The sequence below is a fragment of the Etheostoma cragini genome, chromosome 20, assembly GCF_013103735.1.
Source record: "Etheostoma cragini isolate CJK2018 chromosome 20, CSU_Ecrag_1.0, whole genome shotgun sequence".
Classification (NCBI taxonomy): domain Eukaryota; kingdom Metazoa; phylum Chordata; class Actinopteri; order Perciformes; family Percidae; genus Etheostoma; species Etheostoma cragini.
The window spans coordinates 11,685,544-11,704,005 of NC_048426.1; the positions used below are offsets into that span (position 1 = coordinate 11,685,544).

At 39.4% G+C, this 18,462-nt stretch overlaps 2 protein-coding genes across 4 annotated transcripts in view; both read left to right on the plus strand.

The window, feature by feature from the left end:
* Positions 1-2,825: 2,825 nt before the first annotated feature.
* nipal3 (NIPA like domain containing 3) lies at positions 2,826-8,562 on the plus strand. Of its 2 annotated transcripts, none has more exons than XM_034858354.1 (11): positions 2,826-3,089; positions 3,375-3,443; positions 4,285-4,456; positions 4,593-4,652; positions 4,949-5,094; positions 5,861-5,957; positions 6,155-6,290; positions 6,503-6,591; positions 6,766-6,829; positions 7,210-7,304; positions 7,548-8,562. In XM_034858354.1, exons 1-11 carry the CDS (start codon positions 3,036-3,038, stop codon positions 7,733-7,735), a joined length of 1,170 nt encoding a protein of 389 aa, XP_034714245.1. In that variant the 5' UTR covers positions 2,826-3,035; the 3' UTR covers positions 7,736-8,562. The 2 variants fall into 2 exon arrangements, with proteins under 2 accessions (XP_034714245.1, XP_034714246.1); XM_034858355.1 differs by having other exon boundaries at positions 2,826-3,071.
* A 1,289-nt stretch (positions 8,563-9,851) lies between these two features.
* The window catches only part of rcan3 (regulator of calcineurin 3), a 36,834-nt gene continuing 28,223 nt past the window's right edge, over positions 9,852-18,462 (plus strand). The window contains exons 1-2 of one of the 2 annotated variants that reach the window (XM_034858357.1): positions 9,852-10,011; positions 11,103-11,320. In XM_034858357.1, coding sequence (XP_034714248.1) covers positions 11,111-11,320 — 210 coding nt within the window. In that variant the 5' untranslated portion in view covers positions 9,852-10,011; positions 11,103-11,110. Of the gene's footprint in view, positions 10,017-11,060; positions 11,321-18,462 lie in introns of both variants that reach the window. The other variant, XM_034858356.1, reaches the window with a different exon arrangement.

Consider the following 18,462-nt stretch of genomic DNA (forward strand, 5'->3'; position numbering starts at 1 on the left):
TTTATTTATATTTTACTTCCAATTGTGTAAGGTGATGAAGGTATGTGTGTGTGGGTAATGTGAATATCTGTAGTCTTAAATTGTATTGTTACTGTATGTTGTGCTGTTGGGTTGTTCTAAGAAAAGGACAACAAACGTGAAATTTTTTTCTCTGATGATGTTTGTCTGTCTTTGTATTAGAAAAAACATAAAAGAGGCTTTCTAATGGGCTTTTGATGATTGTAATTGTAATCTAAAGTAATGAATTGTTGCATTGCATTGAATCCATCATTAGCAAGTTTTTATTGGTAATGAACAATAATAAGGATATGGAAGTGACATCCGAATGACAAGGCATCAGCGTTATTGATGATGAGTTGTATGCACACATGTAGCTAGACTGCAGTTCTGTTGATTTGTTTTTTCCACATTCAACATCTCGTGTTCACATTGTTCGTTAAACTTCATTTGCTTTGCTTCAGTCTCCAATTTCCTTTTTTTCTATTTTGAGACCTTATCTATCACATTTTACATTTTCAATTTAGTTTATAATCCCAATCACATAAACATGTGTAATACCCCTCCTGACGTGTGAATGTTAAAACAATTACTTCAGTTTTGTGTCACAGTTTCTTTTACAATGACCATGGCAATTTCTTCAATACTTTTATCAACTTTGTGTTTCAGTTGACAACATGAACAGCTGTTCACTTTGACTTTAGCCTATAAGTTAGGTTTAGATCTTGCTATTATTTGTAATGACAGTGTGTAAAGCCTTTGTACATTTGTCAGAAAAAATACATTGTTTTAGTATTGGTGGAGCTTGCGTGTAAAAGAAGTTCAAGCATTTTACAATTGTGTTAACTGCATGCACTGTGTGTCAAAGCAACAATAAATGTGTTAATTGTATAGCCTACGCAGAAGTCTGTTGTGCTGACTGTGTTAACAGTGTAGGAAAGTTGATATAAAGTTTTAAAAAACCTGTCATAGCAATCATTAAAAAACTGTAACTGAAAAGCCAACTATAAATATATAGCCTTATGCAAGGTGTCAATGCCATCATGTCTGCTGTCATTATGTTCTGGACACTTTAATGAAGTAAATTGAAAGATGTTTTCACCTTGAATGGCATGATTATACTTCATAGAAGTTAATGCGGTGGAAAAAGACCTTCACCTGCATACCTCCACAAACCTGTTAACACCCTGAGGAAGAAGCACCTGTTCACAGCCCTGTTAAAACTAGACAGAGAGAAAAAGCATTCAGTTTTTATGCACCACGTACCTTGAACAAATGTAAGACCAGAGTTGAAGACTTTTTGGTTTAACACTGCCATTTATGAAATTAATTTGGGACTGTTTATTCATATTTTGCATTGCACTATGCACTGTCATTATATTGTACCATACCGTACCGTCATGTATCTTATTTTATTTTAGTCAATTGTATCTTGTCTTCAGTTAACTCTTTTTCATTATTAATTTGATTTACGTGTGTCTTTTTTATTCTTGTATATCTTGTCTTAATGTATGTGTTGTCTTTTGGAAAGCACTTTAGATTTCCTTGTTTTTAACGATGCAAGTCAAATAAACCATCTCCCTTAGGTATTTATGAATTACACATTTGTATACTGTATATTACACAAGCAACATCTAACACTAATTATCTTGAAGAACAAGCAAAACATGACAGTTTGTAAAAAAAACACAATTTATTTCTTTATTAATTTCACTTATATGTGAAGCATTCAGGTATTCAAAATGTCAGATCATTGCAGGCAAAGAGTGGAATTTAAAGGCCAAACAAACATCGGATGACAACTGGGAATCCGAATATTTGGCAGTGATTTGAGCACGATGGGACTGGCTGATGGTATCCTCCCAGCGGTGGTGTTTAACTCCCTCTGTTGGTCAGCAAATTAAATGTGAAGATTGAACGTTAGTTCAGCTTGTGTTGAAAATCAGAATCGAATTTTGCCTCATTTTAAGTTCACGTTATCAAGTTGACATCAGAGACTAAAACACAGCAATACACATGTAACACATTTGTTTTGATGCCAGCTTCAGCCAGTCAAGTTCAATCTTGCCTATTAAAAATCAGTGATACATGACTAATCTAAACCATTGTTTATCTGCTTTAAAAATATGAAAAAAACAACAACTCTGCAGGCTAAGTAGTTAACGCCCTTTATTGACCTACCTTTGTTTTTTCCATAGCTCCTGTTATAGAACCACTGTTGCTGACGTACTGCTGTGTATTGTGTCCCTCCTTCACTGGTGCAATGACACAAAGAGAAAAGAAAACATACCATCAGTGTTAGTCATGATGGATTAAGATATGACGCTATGGTGAGATGGTTAATATAAGTATTTTCACTCATACATTCAGATAAAAATCTTTTTGAAGAAATAAATACCCTATATGTCACAAAATTCAGAAACATGTAGTCTGGTTGTAATTGATAATAATTAGTTCCTGTCTCCTAAGTGTCTGGCTAATGGCAACCGGGCAGTGCTCTAATTATACCCAATAATTTGCTGTCATACGCGTTAAATTGTCCACTATATCTATCGCCTCAGTGTGGTAATGCTCTTGGAACTATTCCAGCTCAATGGCAGGCCCTACTGTTCTCAAGTGGTACTGCAGGTCCCGGGTGGACTACATCCATGGTAGACTACAGTCAACTATGGGAAACGTCTTAAAAATAGAGGAATACTTTTGAAAGTCTTCTTTTAGTCGGACATAAATGGCAAGACACACATTAACAATCCTCTATGTTATCCAATCGCTATGTTTAAACTCGTCACTGTCCACGGTGACGTCATTCAAGCGTAACTGTCGTGCGTCAAGGCGTAGCCTGAAACAGGTGGAATGAAATCCGGAAGTGAGATGCGCCCCCTCGTCTGTAAAGATGGTGTCTTCCTCTGCGTAATGCTAGATAGACACAAAGAAAGGAGTGATATACACATAATGTCACAGCGGCAACATGAACTATCTGGTATTTGAGTGTCTGGTTACTTCCGATAATTAATAAATTGCCTCTGAGGGCGAACAAGATGGATATCAGTGGAGCCGACGGAGGCTCCTACACGGTGAGACACAACATATGGTTAACGTTGACTTTTTAAGCCTCTGTTAATACTTTGGTTTGACTTTTTCTTCCCTTAGCAAGTGTTAAACGCTTGAATGTTTTTTTTGTACCTGCATTCTGTGTCTTTTCACGTCTAAAGTGTCCTATTACAGCAACACTTTGAAGATACCACAGAGTCCTGGAGGCTAAATTAGAAGCCGATGGACTGGCTGGAAATAGTCGTTTTAAGTTGCAATTAAGTTTTACGTAATATGAATCATTTATCTAACATAATTTAATCATTGTTTCTGTATTTCTTCTGTAGGATAATCTCATTGGGACTTTACTTGCTCTTTTTGGAAATGTGCTCGTCAGCATCTCCTTAAGTATTCAGGTAGGCTACAGACATCTGTCCGCAACAAACACTTCCTTGATAACAAAGCGTTTGTTTAAAAGTCTGGATATAAGAGCTGCAACGATTAATCGATTAGTTGTTATCGTTCAAATTAATTGCAAACTATTTTGATAACCTATTTTGATTAGTCACTTTGAGTCTTTTTTTTAATTTTTTTTTTTTTATAGAAAAACTTCTATGATTCCAGCTTGTTAAATGGTAAATATTTTCTAGTTTCTTCTCTCCTCTGTGACAGTAAACTGGATATCTTTGAGTTGTGGACAAAACAAGACCTTTTGAGGACGTCATCTTGGGTGTTTGGGAAACACTGATCCACATTTTTCACCATTTTCTGACATTTTAGAGACCAAACAACTAATCGATTAATCGAGAAAGTAATCAACAGATTAATAAGCTATGAAAATAATCGTTAGTTGCAGCCCTAACGAATGTTGTGTCTCCCATATGGAATAGTTTTGTGTCTCTAATTCCTGAGTATTATGTCCTCTTATACCAGTACTCTGTGTCAACATAGCATCAGGGTGACCTTGTAATAATAACCCTTTATATATTATATAGTAGAGCTAGGCTGTCGTACATTATTATCAGCCTTCAATAGAAACATATATGGATGAATATACAGTTATCACTCATGTCATTGCTTTTGTCCCTGTTGCCTATTCTGTCTGTACGTCTGATTTAAAGCATCTGTACTGCAAATCCAATTTGTTTGTTGGATTAAACCCTGTCCTCTGTTTGCTTTGTATTAAGCTACATATACTGCAGTAGACTTTGTGTTTACCCAACTAACCGTCCATTACTTCTATCCTTTTCAATGCAGAAATACAGCCATGTGACGTTAGCAGGAACCAAGGACGTGCGTGTATTCTACCGCACTAAGACCTGGTGGTGTGGTTTTGTTCTGACATGTCTTGGGGAGGGAGCCAACTTTGTTTCCTATGCCTTTGCACCCCTCGTTCTCGTAGCACCTCTAAATGCCGTGTCTGTCCTTAGTGAGTAGTTGTTCCCTACTATCCTAGTATTAGAAAATGAGCTCACTGAAATGGATATTGGTTATCTCAAACTTATAAATAAATAAACTGAAAGGGAAAATTTGTATTAACATCTTGCTTTTCTTTTGGTTTTCAGCTAGCTCAATTTTGGGTCTTATTTTTCTGCGCGAGAAATCAAAGCCAAAGGACTTTGCCAGTAAGTGCAGCAAACGTGTAACTGAAGACGCTCATATGCAAATAGCGTGGAATATGTGTCATTGTATGCAAGTTTTTAATCAGCCTCATGCCAAACTTTACAAAGTACATACCGCCTGCTCAGCTGCTTCAGTATCTTTGAGACCTTGTGATAGTACTTATAATGCTTAAAGGTACTTAAAAGTAGTCTTTGTTGTGTTGTAATGTTTAATAGTGTCTCTACTATATAATGTACTAAATGTCACGTTTCCTACTGGATATGAATGCATGTAATTCTTATACTGTATGTTATTTCAGAGCGCTATGGGCTGTCCTTCCTGGGCTGTATTTTAACCATAGGAGGGACGTACCTCTTTGTAGCATTTGGACCAAACTCTCATGAAAAACTCAAAGCAGAGAACATTGTGAAGCACTTTGTAGGCTGGCCTGTTCTCTTGTATCTGGTAAGATTTTTTTCATTGACTGAAGTAGTTTAGAAGCACAAGGCTCATCAATACACAGTTGACTAAATTGGCCTCTGCTTTCAAATGGACGGATGTAAGACAATTGATTCAAGAGTAGCACCCAAATGTCAATGTATTGACATGTTAAAAATAGACAAATTGTATGTCCATAACAAAAACAAAAAGTCTAAATGCAAAAACACATACACACACACACACACACACACACTGGACAACTGCATTAGCAAAGAGGAAGACTGGTTACAAATAGACCGTCGTGAACACTGTCTGAGAGATATTTAGTGGGCTATTTCCCTTACAACACTACAAGGCCGACCTTAAACACACACACACACACACACACACACACACACACACACACACACACACACACACACACACACACACACACACACACACACACACACACACACACACACACACACACCAGACAACTGCATTAGCAAAGAGGAAGACTGGTTACATATAGACTGTCGTGAACACTGTCTGAGAGATACTTAGTGGGCTTTTTCCCTTACAACACTACAAGCTGCAGTTATTACCATCAAATCCTCTGTCAGTCTCAACCAAAACCATACATTGGTCTTCCCCTTTAGGTGCTGTACACACAGCAGATTTTCAAACCTTCTCGATCTGTGTTCTAGTTCAGCATACATGTTTGTCTCTGGCAACAACTGCAGTGCTTCCTGGTTTATTTATTTGATATTAGTTTAATGTTTATTGTTGCTATTACCCTCATTGACAGCTCCTGGAGATCATCACATTCTGCCTGCTGTTATACTTCTACAAACAGCGCAGTGCTAACTACCTCGTTATTATTCTGATGCTGGTCGCGTTACTGGGTGAGTCTCCGGCATTAATGCCAGTCAGTTTCAGACAATCTATAAAGTCAAGCTATTACCATACTTTATTAGAATACATTGTCACGTTGTCCAAAATGCACCTAAGCTGCTCTGTGGTTTGTTCTGTATTTAACTCTGCTGTTATTTATTTATTTATTTATTTATTTATTTATTATTTTTTTTACTTTTCTGCACAGGCTCGGTCACAGTAATCACAGTGAAGGCGGTGTCAGGCATGTTGGTTCTTACCGTCGAGGGCAACATGCAGCTGGACTACCCGATCTTCAGCGTCATGTTTGTGTGCATGGTGGCTTCAGTGCTCTTCCAGGCCAGGTGAGTGACAGGAACACCAAAGAGAATTATTGCCTAAAAGTGTGTTTAGCATGGTGGATGCAGCTGGCCGCAGTGGTCAATAAGTTTTGTTGTTAGTGACTGACATTGGCTTGCTATTTATGTGTTTAGGGTCAACTAAATTAACTCATGGTCTTCCAATAGGCTTTATTTAAACAGTCAATGTTTCTGTTGTTGTGTGATTGCCTTTTTAGATTTCTCTCCCAAGCTTGTAAGCTGTACGACTCCTCTCTGATTGCCAGTGTAAACTACATCCTCTCCACCGGCTTTGCCGTGGTAGCTGGTGAGTCATGTGACTCTTTGCTGCTAACTTTTCTGTTTTGACAGGTATTTTTCAATTGGACCTGTATGATTGGTGTATGCTAATCACTGCTTGGAACAATAAAAATGAAAGAGTAAAACCCTATGCTTTGCTCCTTTAGAGTCATCAAAGATGTCTTTTTTTTCTGTATTTCAGGCGCTGTGTTTTACTTGGAGTTTAAAAATGAAGATGTCCTTCACATCTGCATGTTTTTGTTGGGGTGAGTGATCGTCCATCATAGGCCTTTCTAACAAAGACATTTTGACCCGTCAGAACAGAAAAAAAGAAAGCACAGGTGTGAATAATGAAACAGTGATGGCTGAATGGCATTTAGCTGCTTTAGTTTCAGTGTCCTGGTATTGTGCATTCTGCCCCACTGTCGCACCGTCATGGCTCACTGGGACACAATAATAGAACAGAGCCATCTTTAATGTTATTGGTAACACCTGTGCATTTCCTACCACAAGTCCAAATGCCTGCTGTGAAAAAGGCATGTGACATTATTTTTTAATGCTGATAGCCACTAATAGACCTAGAAAACACACTTGATTTGAAGGCATACATTGAAGTACTTGTACAAATATTTTGTGATTTGTACAGATCTGCACTCTGTTTCCTTGGGGTCTTTTTCATCACCAAAAGCAGGAAGAGGACCAAGACCTTTGAGCCATATGTCACTATGGATATGGTTAATGGTTTGTATAAACTTTACATAAATACTGAATTTTACACATCTTATGTAAAAAAAAGACAAAGACTCAACATTTCTGTAACAATGGTAGTCAACGCTAATTTCTCCTTTAAAGTTTTGAATACCAGGCTTTTGTTACTTTTAAACACTTAATATAAGGGCCATTACAAATAAACCAATGTGCGTTGTCATTTTTAACCCACAGTTCCTTACTTGAACCTTATCTTACCTGTCCTTTCATTATCAGGTGTCCCAACTATTCATGACAGGGGCCTGGTTGTTCAGCCTGACACCAACGGTGCTTTCTCCTATGGAGCTCTGGTCAACAACGATGGAGTGGCTCCTGCTACTCTACCAGTCAACCTCGAGCAACCACCACTCGCCTCCAGATCCAGCGATGCATCTCATGGCCCGCCTGACCTAAAGAGAGATTAAAACCAAATATTTTTATTGTTTTTCTTTTTTTGTCTTTTATTCAACTATCAACAACACCCAAGGACCTTCAAAGGACAAAATGGGAATGTTCAGTTCTTCTAACATATACACAAGACCAGACCTAAGCCCAGTAGGAGGTGTCCACTAGGTTTTTGACTCTGCCTTTACACTCCTATCCACATGCTTTCCTTTCTGAAATCTCAAAACGTGAAGTGTTCCTTATTTTGTGAGAAGATCTCACCTGAATGGAAGAGACCTGAAGCTGCTGAATCTTGTTGTGGAATTCAAACGTGCTTAATACGACAGAAGAGATGGTGTTGTGCCTTGAAGCTTACTGCCATCCTTCTGTGTTAGCTCGGAGAGGTAAGGACTCACTTCCATGTCTGTTGTCGCTCATTAATGGGAACATGCAGGGATCTGTTCTTTAATAGAGGACTGTGAAGTAACTCTTCAAATCTTGTCAAAGTTACATAACGTAGCTGCAGACTTGCCAATGAACATTTTGTCTTCAAATATCTGCCTCTAGCGCTCTCTTATTGTATACAAGTGTTTAAACTCCACAATTTTGCCTCTTGTTTTTGGGAATTTCTTTGTATTACTACTTATCCTGATGTAAACAATGGGTGCAGATGTTATATTTATTTTTTAATTTTAGCTGTTAGTATGCCTTAAACTGTAGCTGTATACTGGATAAATTACTGTAAGGTGGTGCATAACTCAGGTAGGTGAGTAAAGCACCACTGTAGCGGTTTAAAAAAAGGCAAGTGTCATCTGTCAGTGTGTATTGGAACCAAAAATCTGAAACCTTTTTATTAAAAAAATAAAAAGAGATATCTCTTTGGATGGATTGTGTTAGCATCTTGAAATACATGATAAATTGCACAAATTTAAATATGCACTATAAGTATAAATAGTTAATCTACTGTAGATAGCAAATGTTTACATTTAGTTTTTGGCTAAAATAATTTTGATGCCCCTCTAACTTGATGCCTTGACATTTTTGATGACAAATCAAATACTAAAACTACGTGCAGTTAATGTTACAAAATGACCATTTTGTTGTGTGTTTTTTTTCAAATGTAACATTCCAATTAAATTTACAAGCTAAAATATAATCCAGCAATAAGAGAATAGGTATTTTATCATTTAATACTTAATAATGAATGGATGGCTGCATACATTGGATAAACTCCACTTCTACATTTGTAGCAATACATTTCTACAGGGTTACAATAAAGCAAATGCCTTGCCACAGTACTCCAGTACTTATTTATTTTGGTGATATCAACAGGTGTGATTGTGTGTGTGTGTTTGTGTGCGCACAAGCACATCATATCACTGTGCAAACCAACTGAAGTGTTATTAAAACTGCCATCTAAACCTGATGTTCCTCACCAGATTGGGGCTGACTTTTCTGTCCTAAATGCTTATTTCTGTGGTGAAAAGTGCCAACAATAAATGTAATTACAATGTACTCTGATACAGCAGTATCAGTGTACACTGTTGGACATAGGTCATATACTGTTCTATAGGATAGTGGATCATTCTTCCAGAAGGAAGAAGCCTCCTTGTAGAATGATCTACCTTAGAAACTGCACTCTAACAATTACTCAATTATAATCCTATAATCCAGTCTGCAATTTAGTGTGTGAAAAATCATACTGACCTACCTTGCTTCTTTTTGTCACGCTGTTGCCTCATGTTGCTTGAAAATTAATTAAATGAAAAATTATTTTTGATATATATGTATATTGTACACACACAAAGCTTTAAAGACTAAGGAACTAACATTCAATTTACAACCTTATTTTGTGTGTGCAACAGGTGGATCAGAGAACTGAACTGTAATTTATCTAGCAACATGAAATGTCCGGAGCGGTGAGAAGTTCCTACATTTTCTTAAGCAGTGGATGAGACAGTGGATTAGACAGTGGATTAGACAGTGGATTGACTGACATCCAGACTAGTTGATTTGGCCAGTTGTCAAAGTAACAGCAGCCGCCAATGTTAAAGCGAAGCATCCTCCCCTTGCTGCAGCCTCATTGGTCGCTGCGAGCCTCCGCCGTCATTTCATTGGTCTCACCTGCGGGTTCTGACGCTGTAGTAGGCTGCATCAGAAAGTGCCCAATAATCTAGTAAAAACAAACACTGATGCGTCTGACAGCAGTCTAAAAAGCCCCAGGGCAGCTTAATCTGTTTGACAAAGTCGCCTGAAAATACTGCTTTAAATCCACTTGTAATGGGTCCTTTTGGCCGCTTTCACTGACAGTGTAGAGGTGAGTAGTAACGGACACGAAATTCGCATTTTAACCGGTTCCAAAAGAAAATTAGCCTAAAAGTAGCCTACTTCACCCGTTAGCTTGCAACTACGACTCTGTGCTAACTTTCGTTTGAACTCCCTCCTTATTATAGGTTAAAACAGCAGTTGGCATTGGAAACTAAGTGTTTTCACGACGAAATTTTACTTTTGTGCTTGTTACATCTAGCTCGAGCCGCTTTACGTAATATGGGGTTCATTGGAGTGCACGCGATGCAAATGTTGATGTCATGGTTCTCTACGGCCATTTCTACTTTGGACGTGATGTTTTTGATGTCATTGCCTTCGCGTGCTCTATTTGCACGTCGTTCTACAGATATTAAATGACAATTGGGTACATATTGTGGTCTGTATGCATACAGTGTCCTCCTAATTTATTTGAAATCAAGTTATTTTCCAAGTGCTGTTGTAGTTATATGAATATGAAAGATAACCTTCAGTCGGTTATATGTCCCACTAGATGGCACTCTATCCCCAGTACAATGCCGGAAGTTTCACATTAAAGTCATTGACCTCACCACAACCCTTTTTGTACTCATTGTGTGTATAATCATGTAATCAATTCACTATTTGCTTTTATTTATTTTTTATTATGGACTTGAGCAACTTGTAGACTTTCTCATAGTCACCAGCAAATTCCAGATATGATTGAACCATGACCAGACAGAATATTATAATCAGGAATACTAACCTACAAGTAGAGTTTAACATTACACTTATATTATTCTTACTCCTTATTTCCTCTTGGTTGAATCATATTTCTTCCTGTTCATCTTTCTCTCTTGTCTCCATCTTTAACTCTCATCCTTCCTTCATCTTCCTTCTTTTCCCTCTACATTTCTTTCTTTTATTTATTCCACAGCCTGAGTATCATCACGGACACTTAAGTGCTTCCCTGTAATCTTCACCACCTCATTCTCTGTGTGCTTTTCCACAAACATCCAGCCAGTTAATGCACCTTATCTAACAGTTTCCAATCCCTTAACCTCCCTTCTCCCAACTTTCCAACCTCTGTGGTCCCCACCTGTTTGTCAACTGCCTTCCCTAAAGGCTTCAAGATGCTGCGAGAGAAGGCCAAGGCATGGAGCAACGGCTCAGAGGCCTACAGCAGCGATCCTGAAGAGGACAAAGAGGAGGAAGAGGACATGGTGTTTGGGGACAGCAATCAGGGCGGCTTTGCGGAGGAGATGATGGATTTGAGCGATCTCCCCACGGCGCTCTTTGCATGCAGCGTCCATGAAACCGTGTTTGAAGAGGACGTACACAGGGTGAGAGGGTTACTTTCTACGTGAAATTCTGTGTGTGTGTGTGTGTGTGTGTGTGTGTGTGTGCGGCTCTGTGGGTGCGTGCGTGCATGTGTGTTGGTGCTTCAGTTAGTTTGTGTATTATGTGAATCATTGTGCTGAATGTGTCAGCGCGTCCAAGATTCAAAGCCCAGTAACACATGCATGATCTCATCCACAGCTTTCGCTTCTGTCACGCTCCCTTGCTGCGCTGCTGATTGCTCAACTGCAAGCACATACACACATGCACACGTACACACCTGATGCTGTTATTTTTTTGCCATTGAACATTGATACAAAGCAGTGGTTTACAATTCTAAGCCATATTCAACCTTAAACCAAGTTGGCTGTGCATATCATTTGATTGTCACCTCGTGCTAAGTGTTATTCATGCCCACTTATAGATGTGGCAACAGGAGCCCACATTGATAAATGTTACATTTGTACCCATGCACACACATAGCTGTATATATTTTCCTAAGGCCTCTCTAGGATGTGTGTAGTCTTGCTGTCACAGCTTTATCAGACTCATCAATGTGGGGAAACTTGGGATCACTGGATCCTGTTTGCTGGAAGAGGATCCTGTTAATTTGCTGCCCCCCTAATCCAGTTATGCTGTCCCACCATCCTTCCATCCATTCAGCCGGCATGCCTTACTTTCTTTAAGTCTTCAAGTCTTATATTCTCTGTCAAGTCTATCCCTCCATCTCTCTATATGTCTCTAAAAGCTATCTTCTTAAGATCTTTCTCCCCTCCTTCTGTACATTTAGTAACTTCTTTATGTTGTATATCTTCTCCTTGCTCAATTCTTTTAATATTCCCCTTATGTCTCTCCCCTGAGTGTTCTTTATTTATCCTCTCTGTATATGAATGCAAAGCTGAGAGGCTAAATATGGCTCACACACAAAATCCCTTTAAATGAATCACTCCTTGCTTTGTGAGTTGGCTGTTTGTACACCCATTGCTCCTAGCGATGGAGTCTTCTCCCTCCCCTCCCTTTCATTTTCGTTTTGCCTCCTCACTTCATTACGATTCACACTCCGGCTTTTAAGTGGAAATGCCACCCACGCGCGCTTCAGTCAGAGCATGTCAATAGATTTTTCTCCACATGGTTCAATTAAATCACAAAAAAAATAACTTTTGACATGTATTTAAAATGAGGGCAGGAAAACTTGAGATCTTTAAAACCAATGTCTACATTCTCAGTTGAAAAATAGAGACATGGATACCTACCTTTTTGTGTCTTTGGGGTCTTTTCTCCCTCCCAACACCTACATTACCTTCTGTTCTCAAAGGCCTGCATGGAGGAGGATGGGTTGCTCTTTTCGAGAGGGAGGGAGGGAGAGTGAGAGAGAAACACCACACACACACACACACACACACACACACACACACACACACACACACACACACACACACACATGCCCCTTAAGAATCTCCTAGCAAGCTTTAAAAGCCTTTTTCTTTTGTCTGCATTAGTGAAAGGACAGTAAAACCTAGTGGCACACATTTCTCATTTATCTGCAGGATTTTGTTTCCCTGTCCAGCTTTTATGTAGAATGGAGAGAGTTCAGCTCAGGTCTGGTTAGATCAGCTCACGGCGTCACTAAAATGATTGGGTTTATTATTCATTAATTCCTTTTCATGATTAAAACAGGGCTATGCCACCACCGTTAATGATTTGAATGATCTCGCACAGAGCTTAAATTATCGGTCACTCAATTAAGGTATCAGATAAGTATTCTTTTTCATTTGCTGTGTCATTACTACAGACAAAATGTAACATTTGAGTTCAGGCTGGGGGCACATTTTCTTATGTTATGCTAAATCACTCCCAGTAGGTTAAAAGTGTGGACACACCCACACACATCATGAAGATTTAGCAGACTTTTTTTTTTCAATACATTTTGTAGAATTTTAGATTTATAAATTTGTTTTTCCTATCTCCTTTTTTCACCATTAAAACACCATAAAAAGCTTCCTTAGACTGGTTCATAGTTTGTATTTAAGGACCTGATCAACTACATTCAACATACGAATGTGATTAACAGCAACGCACAGAGTGAACACAGCTACAGTCGGTGTGACTTCTAATTCCAACATTCATTATCTATAGGGGAGTATAGAGAGTTAGAGGCAGAGGTGTGAGTGGGCAAAGTAACAAGGCAAAAGTGGTTTCTGTGCTTGTTGAGAAAAAGGTCAGAGGAGCCATTATAAGTTGTCCCTCATAGTGCCCAGTGTACACAAGGCCTAATCAGCACAGAGCAAAGCTTCCATCGCTGCCCCTGCTTCTGTCAGACTGAGCTCCCCTCAATCCAATCCAATCAAGCAAGCCCCAGCTGCAAGCTCAATACAACCCCAAGCAAAATGTTTTTTTTTTTTTATCTTGCAGGCCATAGACAACCTAACAGAATGGTTCTAAGTTGCCGCCCTGTATTGTTTAAGTATGGAAGCTTAAAGGTGATCTAAGCGATGTCACACGTTTTTTTTAGGCTACATTTGTTGTCACCGACAGCCAACATCTCCTCACTATCCTAGCTGTCTGTCCGCATCTCTGTAGACAAGCCAGGGTCTACAAACAACAACAAATAATCTGTGCCAATCCGCACCACAAGGCATACACAAACAGAGTTCCAGTGTTCCAGCCAATAACCGACAAGAAGGAGGCAGGGGTTGGGGGGGGGGGAGAGGGAACGGGATGAGGAGAAGGGAGGGACAAGCTAGCCTCGTTGTTTGTTTTTTTGAATGCTTTGAATGTCAACAAGACGTACCCATTATCGTTTAGAGCACTTTTAAAGTCTCTTTCATTTCACCTTCATTGTATTGGGCTGTAGGCAGAAATCTGAGAGACGTGCAAAATATATGTATATATAGCACATTAAACCAAAAACTATAGCAGTAGCCATTAGATAATGTGTCCAGCATATTTACTGCAGAAGCTCTAAACACTTTCCAACCTGTTAGCAATGCATTAGCAGTCATAGTAAGTATGTGAAAAGTTAAAACTGCCTCGGTAGACATACCTGTCCCACTTCAGTGTAATGTGTTTGACAGCGTGACTCATGTGTATCGGACGATAAAGCAAGACAACCCCAGAGCAGAGAGGAGCATTGAAACACATCCGGGACTGGAGATAGTGTGATAGAGGATGTGAAAAGTGCGATGTGAAGTGAGTGTCAGCCTGTTTTCATGTGCACGCACAATACACGTACATACAGCTAGCATGCATGCGCATGGTAGTGATATGTTTGCATGTGTCAGACTGCTGTCTATTTTTGGGTGTCGGTCCCGGGGGGGGGGAACGTGAGGCAGCGGGTGCTTGGCAGGCTGAAGGTCAGACATTATGCAGTGCAGAGTGAGTGAGTGTTGCTGGCCCCTGGTCCTGCTGCGGCCTGGATATTATTCTGGTACACTGACCGGGGATGTCTCATGGACCTGGTGTGCTTGTTTTGCCTTTATTCATCAAACAGAAGAAAGCAATTTAAGTAGAGCAGACAACAATGGAAAGCACAGTTTGGTTGAATTGAGCTGTTGTGGCACTCATGGTGGCAAAGTCTTTTGCACAAATTTACAAGATGACATAGTTATCTTTTGCAATGACAGTTTTCCCCCTTCTGGGTTTTCTCCTTTAATTTTGACGAGTGTCTAAAGTTGAAGTCATACTGTGCCATGATTGTGTGATTTGTATGATCTGTCATGGTCATTTCTCTGTTTACACAGCATTGTTGACCATTTTCTGCACAGGTTGCACACATTGTCTTGGTGCACACATTGTCTTGTGCCTGTGCAGGAGTAAGAAGTCCAAGTAAATCTTAAAGGCACCCACAGTGAACCCATACAGGTGGATTTAATTATTTTTCTGGCTGATAAGGTTCTCTGAATGGTATGGGTTTGTACAGATTGTGCTTATGTGACAGCTTCCTCACTCTCCTGTTTTATAGTTTGGCGGTAAAGAATTACAACTTTATAATTGGGCAGGCTTTAAACCCAACCAGCGCCAAGTGCTGGCTAGGGCGAGTCAGGCCCGTTTTTTTAAACTTCATTTCAATTCGCTATGCAAAACAGCCTGGCAGCATGCCATCTTGAATTGACAGCCCTTGCATAGAGTGGAGCCATCTTTAATTTTATTAGTAACACTTGCGTGGCTGTGGCAGCCTCTGACTTATAATTCCATGTCGGCTGTATCAGGAATATCTAACTCAGTCAATATCTGCCACTTAGAACTACAGACATAGCAGCAAACCGCTGGCAGAATGGCTGCAAATGCACCACCACTAGCAGTTCACTTTAGTGAACATTATTAGAATAGATTCCGCTAATGTAAAAGAAAGTATATACTGTTTGTTGTATCTGATTTCGTTCTATCACATAAAGGTAGATGAGTTGATGTCAATTTCCAAAGAAAGAGAGAGGTGAACTTTTCCTATAGTGCAGAAACAATACGTTGATTATTCAATTGACAATTCACAAGTTGTCTCAAGTCTCTTGAAACTTGTCATAAATATTTTAAGCTATTATCTGAAATTTGACAAACAAATGTTGACTTTCAGTCCTTCTTTTTTTGAGCTTTCTTAGTTGCTCTTTCATATATTCTACAAAGAGGCTGATCCCTCGGTTTCTTGTGTTCTTACTGGGGAGACGTACAGTACAGTAATGATAACACACTAATATTAAAACATCTCTTCGACACGTTCATGTGATCATGAAAAATCTCTTTACACAGCTAATCAAATCCAGTTTCATAAGTCTATTACGTCATATTGTGCTTTAACTTCAGACATATCTATATCTATTTAAAGATCCTTATATCCTCATCATGGTTAAATACTTTTATTTCCTAGTTTTTTCTTATATTGATATGCAAACAGTACCACTCCCACATCTTCAGCATTAGAGATTAGTACTTAAGTGAAACAGTTTTTTCCCTCTGTGATTACGATTGTTATTTTGCACGTTTGCTTTGATAAAAAAAGAAGGCACACACACACACACACACACACACACACACACACACACACACACCCTTCTTACTGCAGAGGGGATGATTATGAAACTATAAGATTTAGCATGTTATGTTAGCTGCTGTGTTATTTGTTCTTAGCAATGCTCCTGTGAGTCTATTTAAATTTGAGATTACATTCTGGTACAATCAGTCTAAAAAAAGAAATGTTCCGTGGGCGCTTTCAAGAATAGCAGTCCACAATACAACAGAACATGATCTCTTATTCCACCAAAGGATCAATTGAGGCGTAACTGCAATCATACAGTCCATGAAATAACATCAGAATCGGCAGATGATTGCTTTTAGTTATGAACGTCTTAAATGAAGGAACTGAAATAAACCCACAGGCAACAGGAGGTTGATCCGACTGTGAGGATATGTGAGAACCAGTCCATTTTTTGATTGTCTGTCTGTATGTCCATATTACATTTGTTCTTTAAAGATATATTTTTACTCTTTAAATGGAAGTTTTTCTTCTTCTTAAGAGTAAAAAAAAAGTAGTCCCTTGTGAATAGAGACATTATGTTTCTATACTAGCCTGGAAATCCAGACCCAAATCCAAAAGATTAAGGGTCTGGCATCAAGTAATGAAACTCTCCCATTTGGAGGGGCGGCACCAAGCGTGCGTTTGAAAATCTCACTGCACACAATTGGATAATTCTACGACCAATCACAACAATACACAGGGTGACGTATCCAAAGACTCATACTCTTAGCTACCAGTGTAGCTAACTGGTAGATTAAACTGTCCTCATCTGTTTAGCTTGCCTCTGGCCCGCCTACATCACATACACCGACGTGGTTCGTGCAGCTCGGCTATAAGGGTGTAGTTAATGAGCAGCATTACTCGATGCCAGAGCAAATTCAAATTGTGCTCTCACGAAAACTCTGGGTTCCCGGGGTACTTCTATACTACAGTAGCTCCAGTTTGGTTTAATAACTGCCCTTATTTCTTTCTTACAGAACTTTTGTTGTTGTTTTAATATTGTGTGGCTCCTGAGTCTGCCGAGCCTGCTCCCCTGCGATGCTGCTTCTTGGAGTTATTTATGCGGAGAGAGAGGTGTGGAGACCCGCATCCACATCAATTTCTGCCGGTTGTCATTTACAGAAAAGGACTATTGACATCCTGTTGTTGAATGTTTTTCTCGGCACTTGTTTTTCACTGTTGTTACTTTGCTGGAAAAAAAAGCTTCAATCTGGTTTACTTTGGTTCTTGTGTGTTCCTGTTTTTCTTTAGATTTTTCATTTGTTCATATCTCCCACGAGTGCTTTTCTTCTTGGTCGTTTAGATTTGTCTCGTGTGCATCTCACTTTCTCTGTCTATCACTGTCTCCATTATGTTTGCTTATTGACAGCCTATACCCAAGTTAATGGTGTCTGGGGGCCTGTGTAGCAGCCTGTCCCTGTGATTTGTACAGTTTGAGCGTCTGCTCTGATGGCAGGTCTATCGTTTCTTTCTCACTATTTGTTTGCCTGCCTCAGAAAATTGCACCCACTTCGCAGAGCACTGTGTTGTGTTCCGAACCTCCGAGACCACCTCGGGCCATTCCCCGCCTGTTTTTGTCACCCCCCCTCCCCTTGTTTTGTTTGTTGTGTCTGGTAACCGCGTCAATGCCTGCTTGTGTGTAGGAGAGTCCGCCTAACCAAGCCAAAGATTTGACCTTATTTTTGAAGCAAAGCAATCAGTAGAACCATCGGCACGTGTCGTTCTGTGCTTCCTCGTCCATCCCCCTCCTCTGTCCCTGTCCCGCTCACACAGCTATACGGCAGCTCATCTCTCCAGCTCCTAAGCTGCTGGACTAGGTTAAAACACTGAACAGCTGCTGGTGGCCCAGCAGATGTGGGCTGTGAACCAGAAACATACTATGCTGTCAGCTCCCATGTTTGTAAGGGTTTGTGATGCTGTTTGCATTCGGCACATAAAGCAGCTGTTGGAATTTTATTTATTTACTCATTTACATATTCATGTTATTGAAGGATATTCAAATAGCATATGTCCCTTCATATCCTAAAATACAGTGGGTACGGAAAGTATTCAGACCCCTTAAAATTTTTCACTCTTTGTTTCATTGCAGCCATTTTCCAAAAATCAAAAAAGTTCATTTTATTTCTCAGTAATGTACAC

Coding starts and splice junctions, on each gene's coding strand:
- nipal3 (XM_034858354.1), top strand. CDS start 3,036: ATGGATATCAGTGGAGCCGACGGAGGCTCCTACACGGTGAGACACAAC. Junction 4,653..4,948: donor AAAGCCAAAGGACTTTGCCA/GTAAGTGCAGCA, acceptor ATGTTATTTCAG/AGCGCTATGGGCTGTCCTTC. Junction 6,291..6,502: donor TCAGTGCTCTTCCAGGCCAG/GTGAGTGACAGG, acceptor TTGCCTTTTTAG/ATTTCTCTCCCAAGCTTGTA.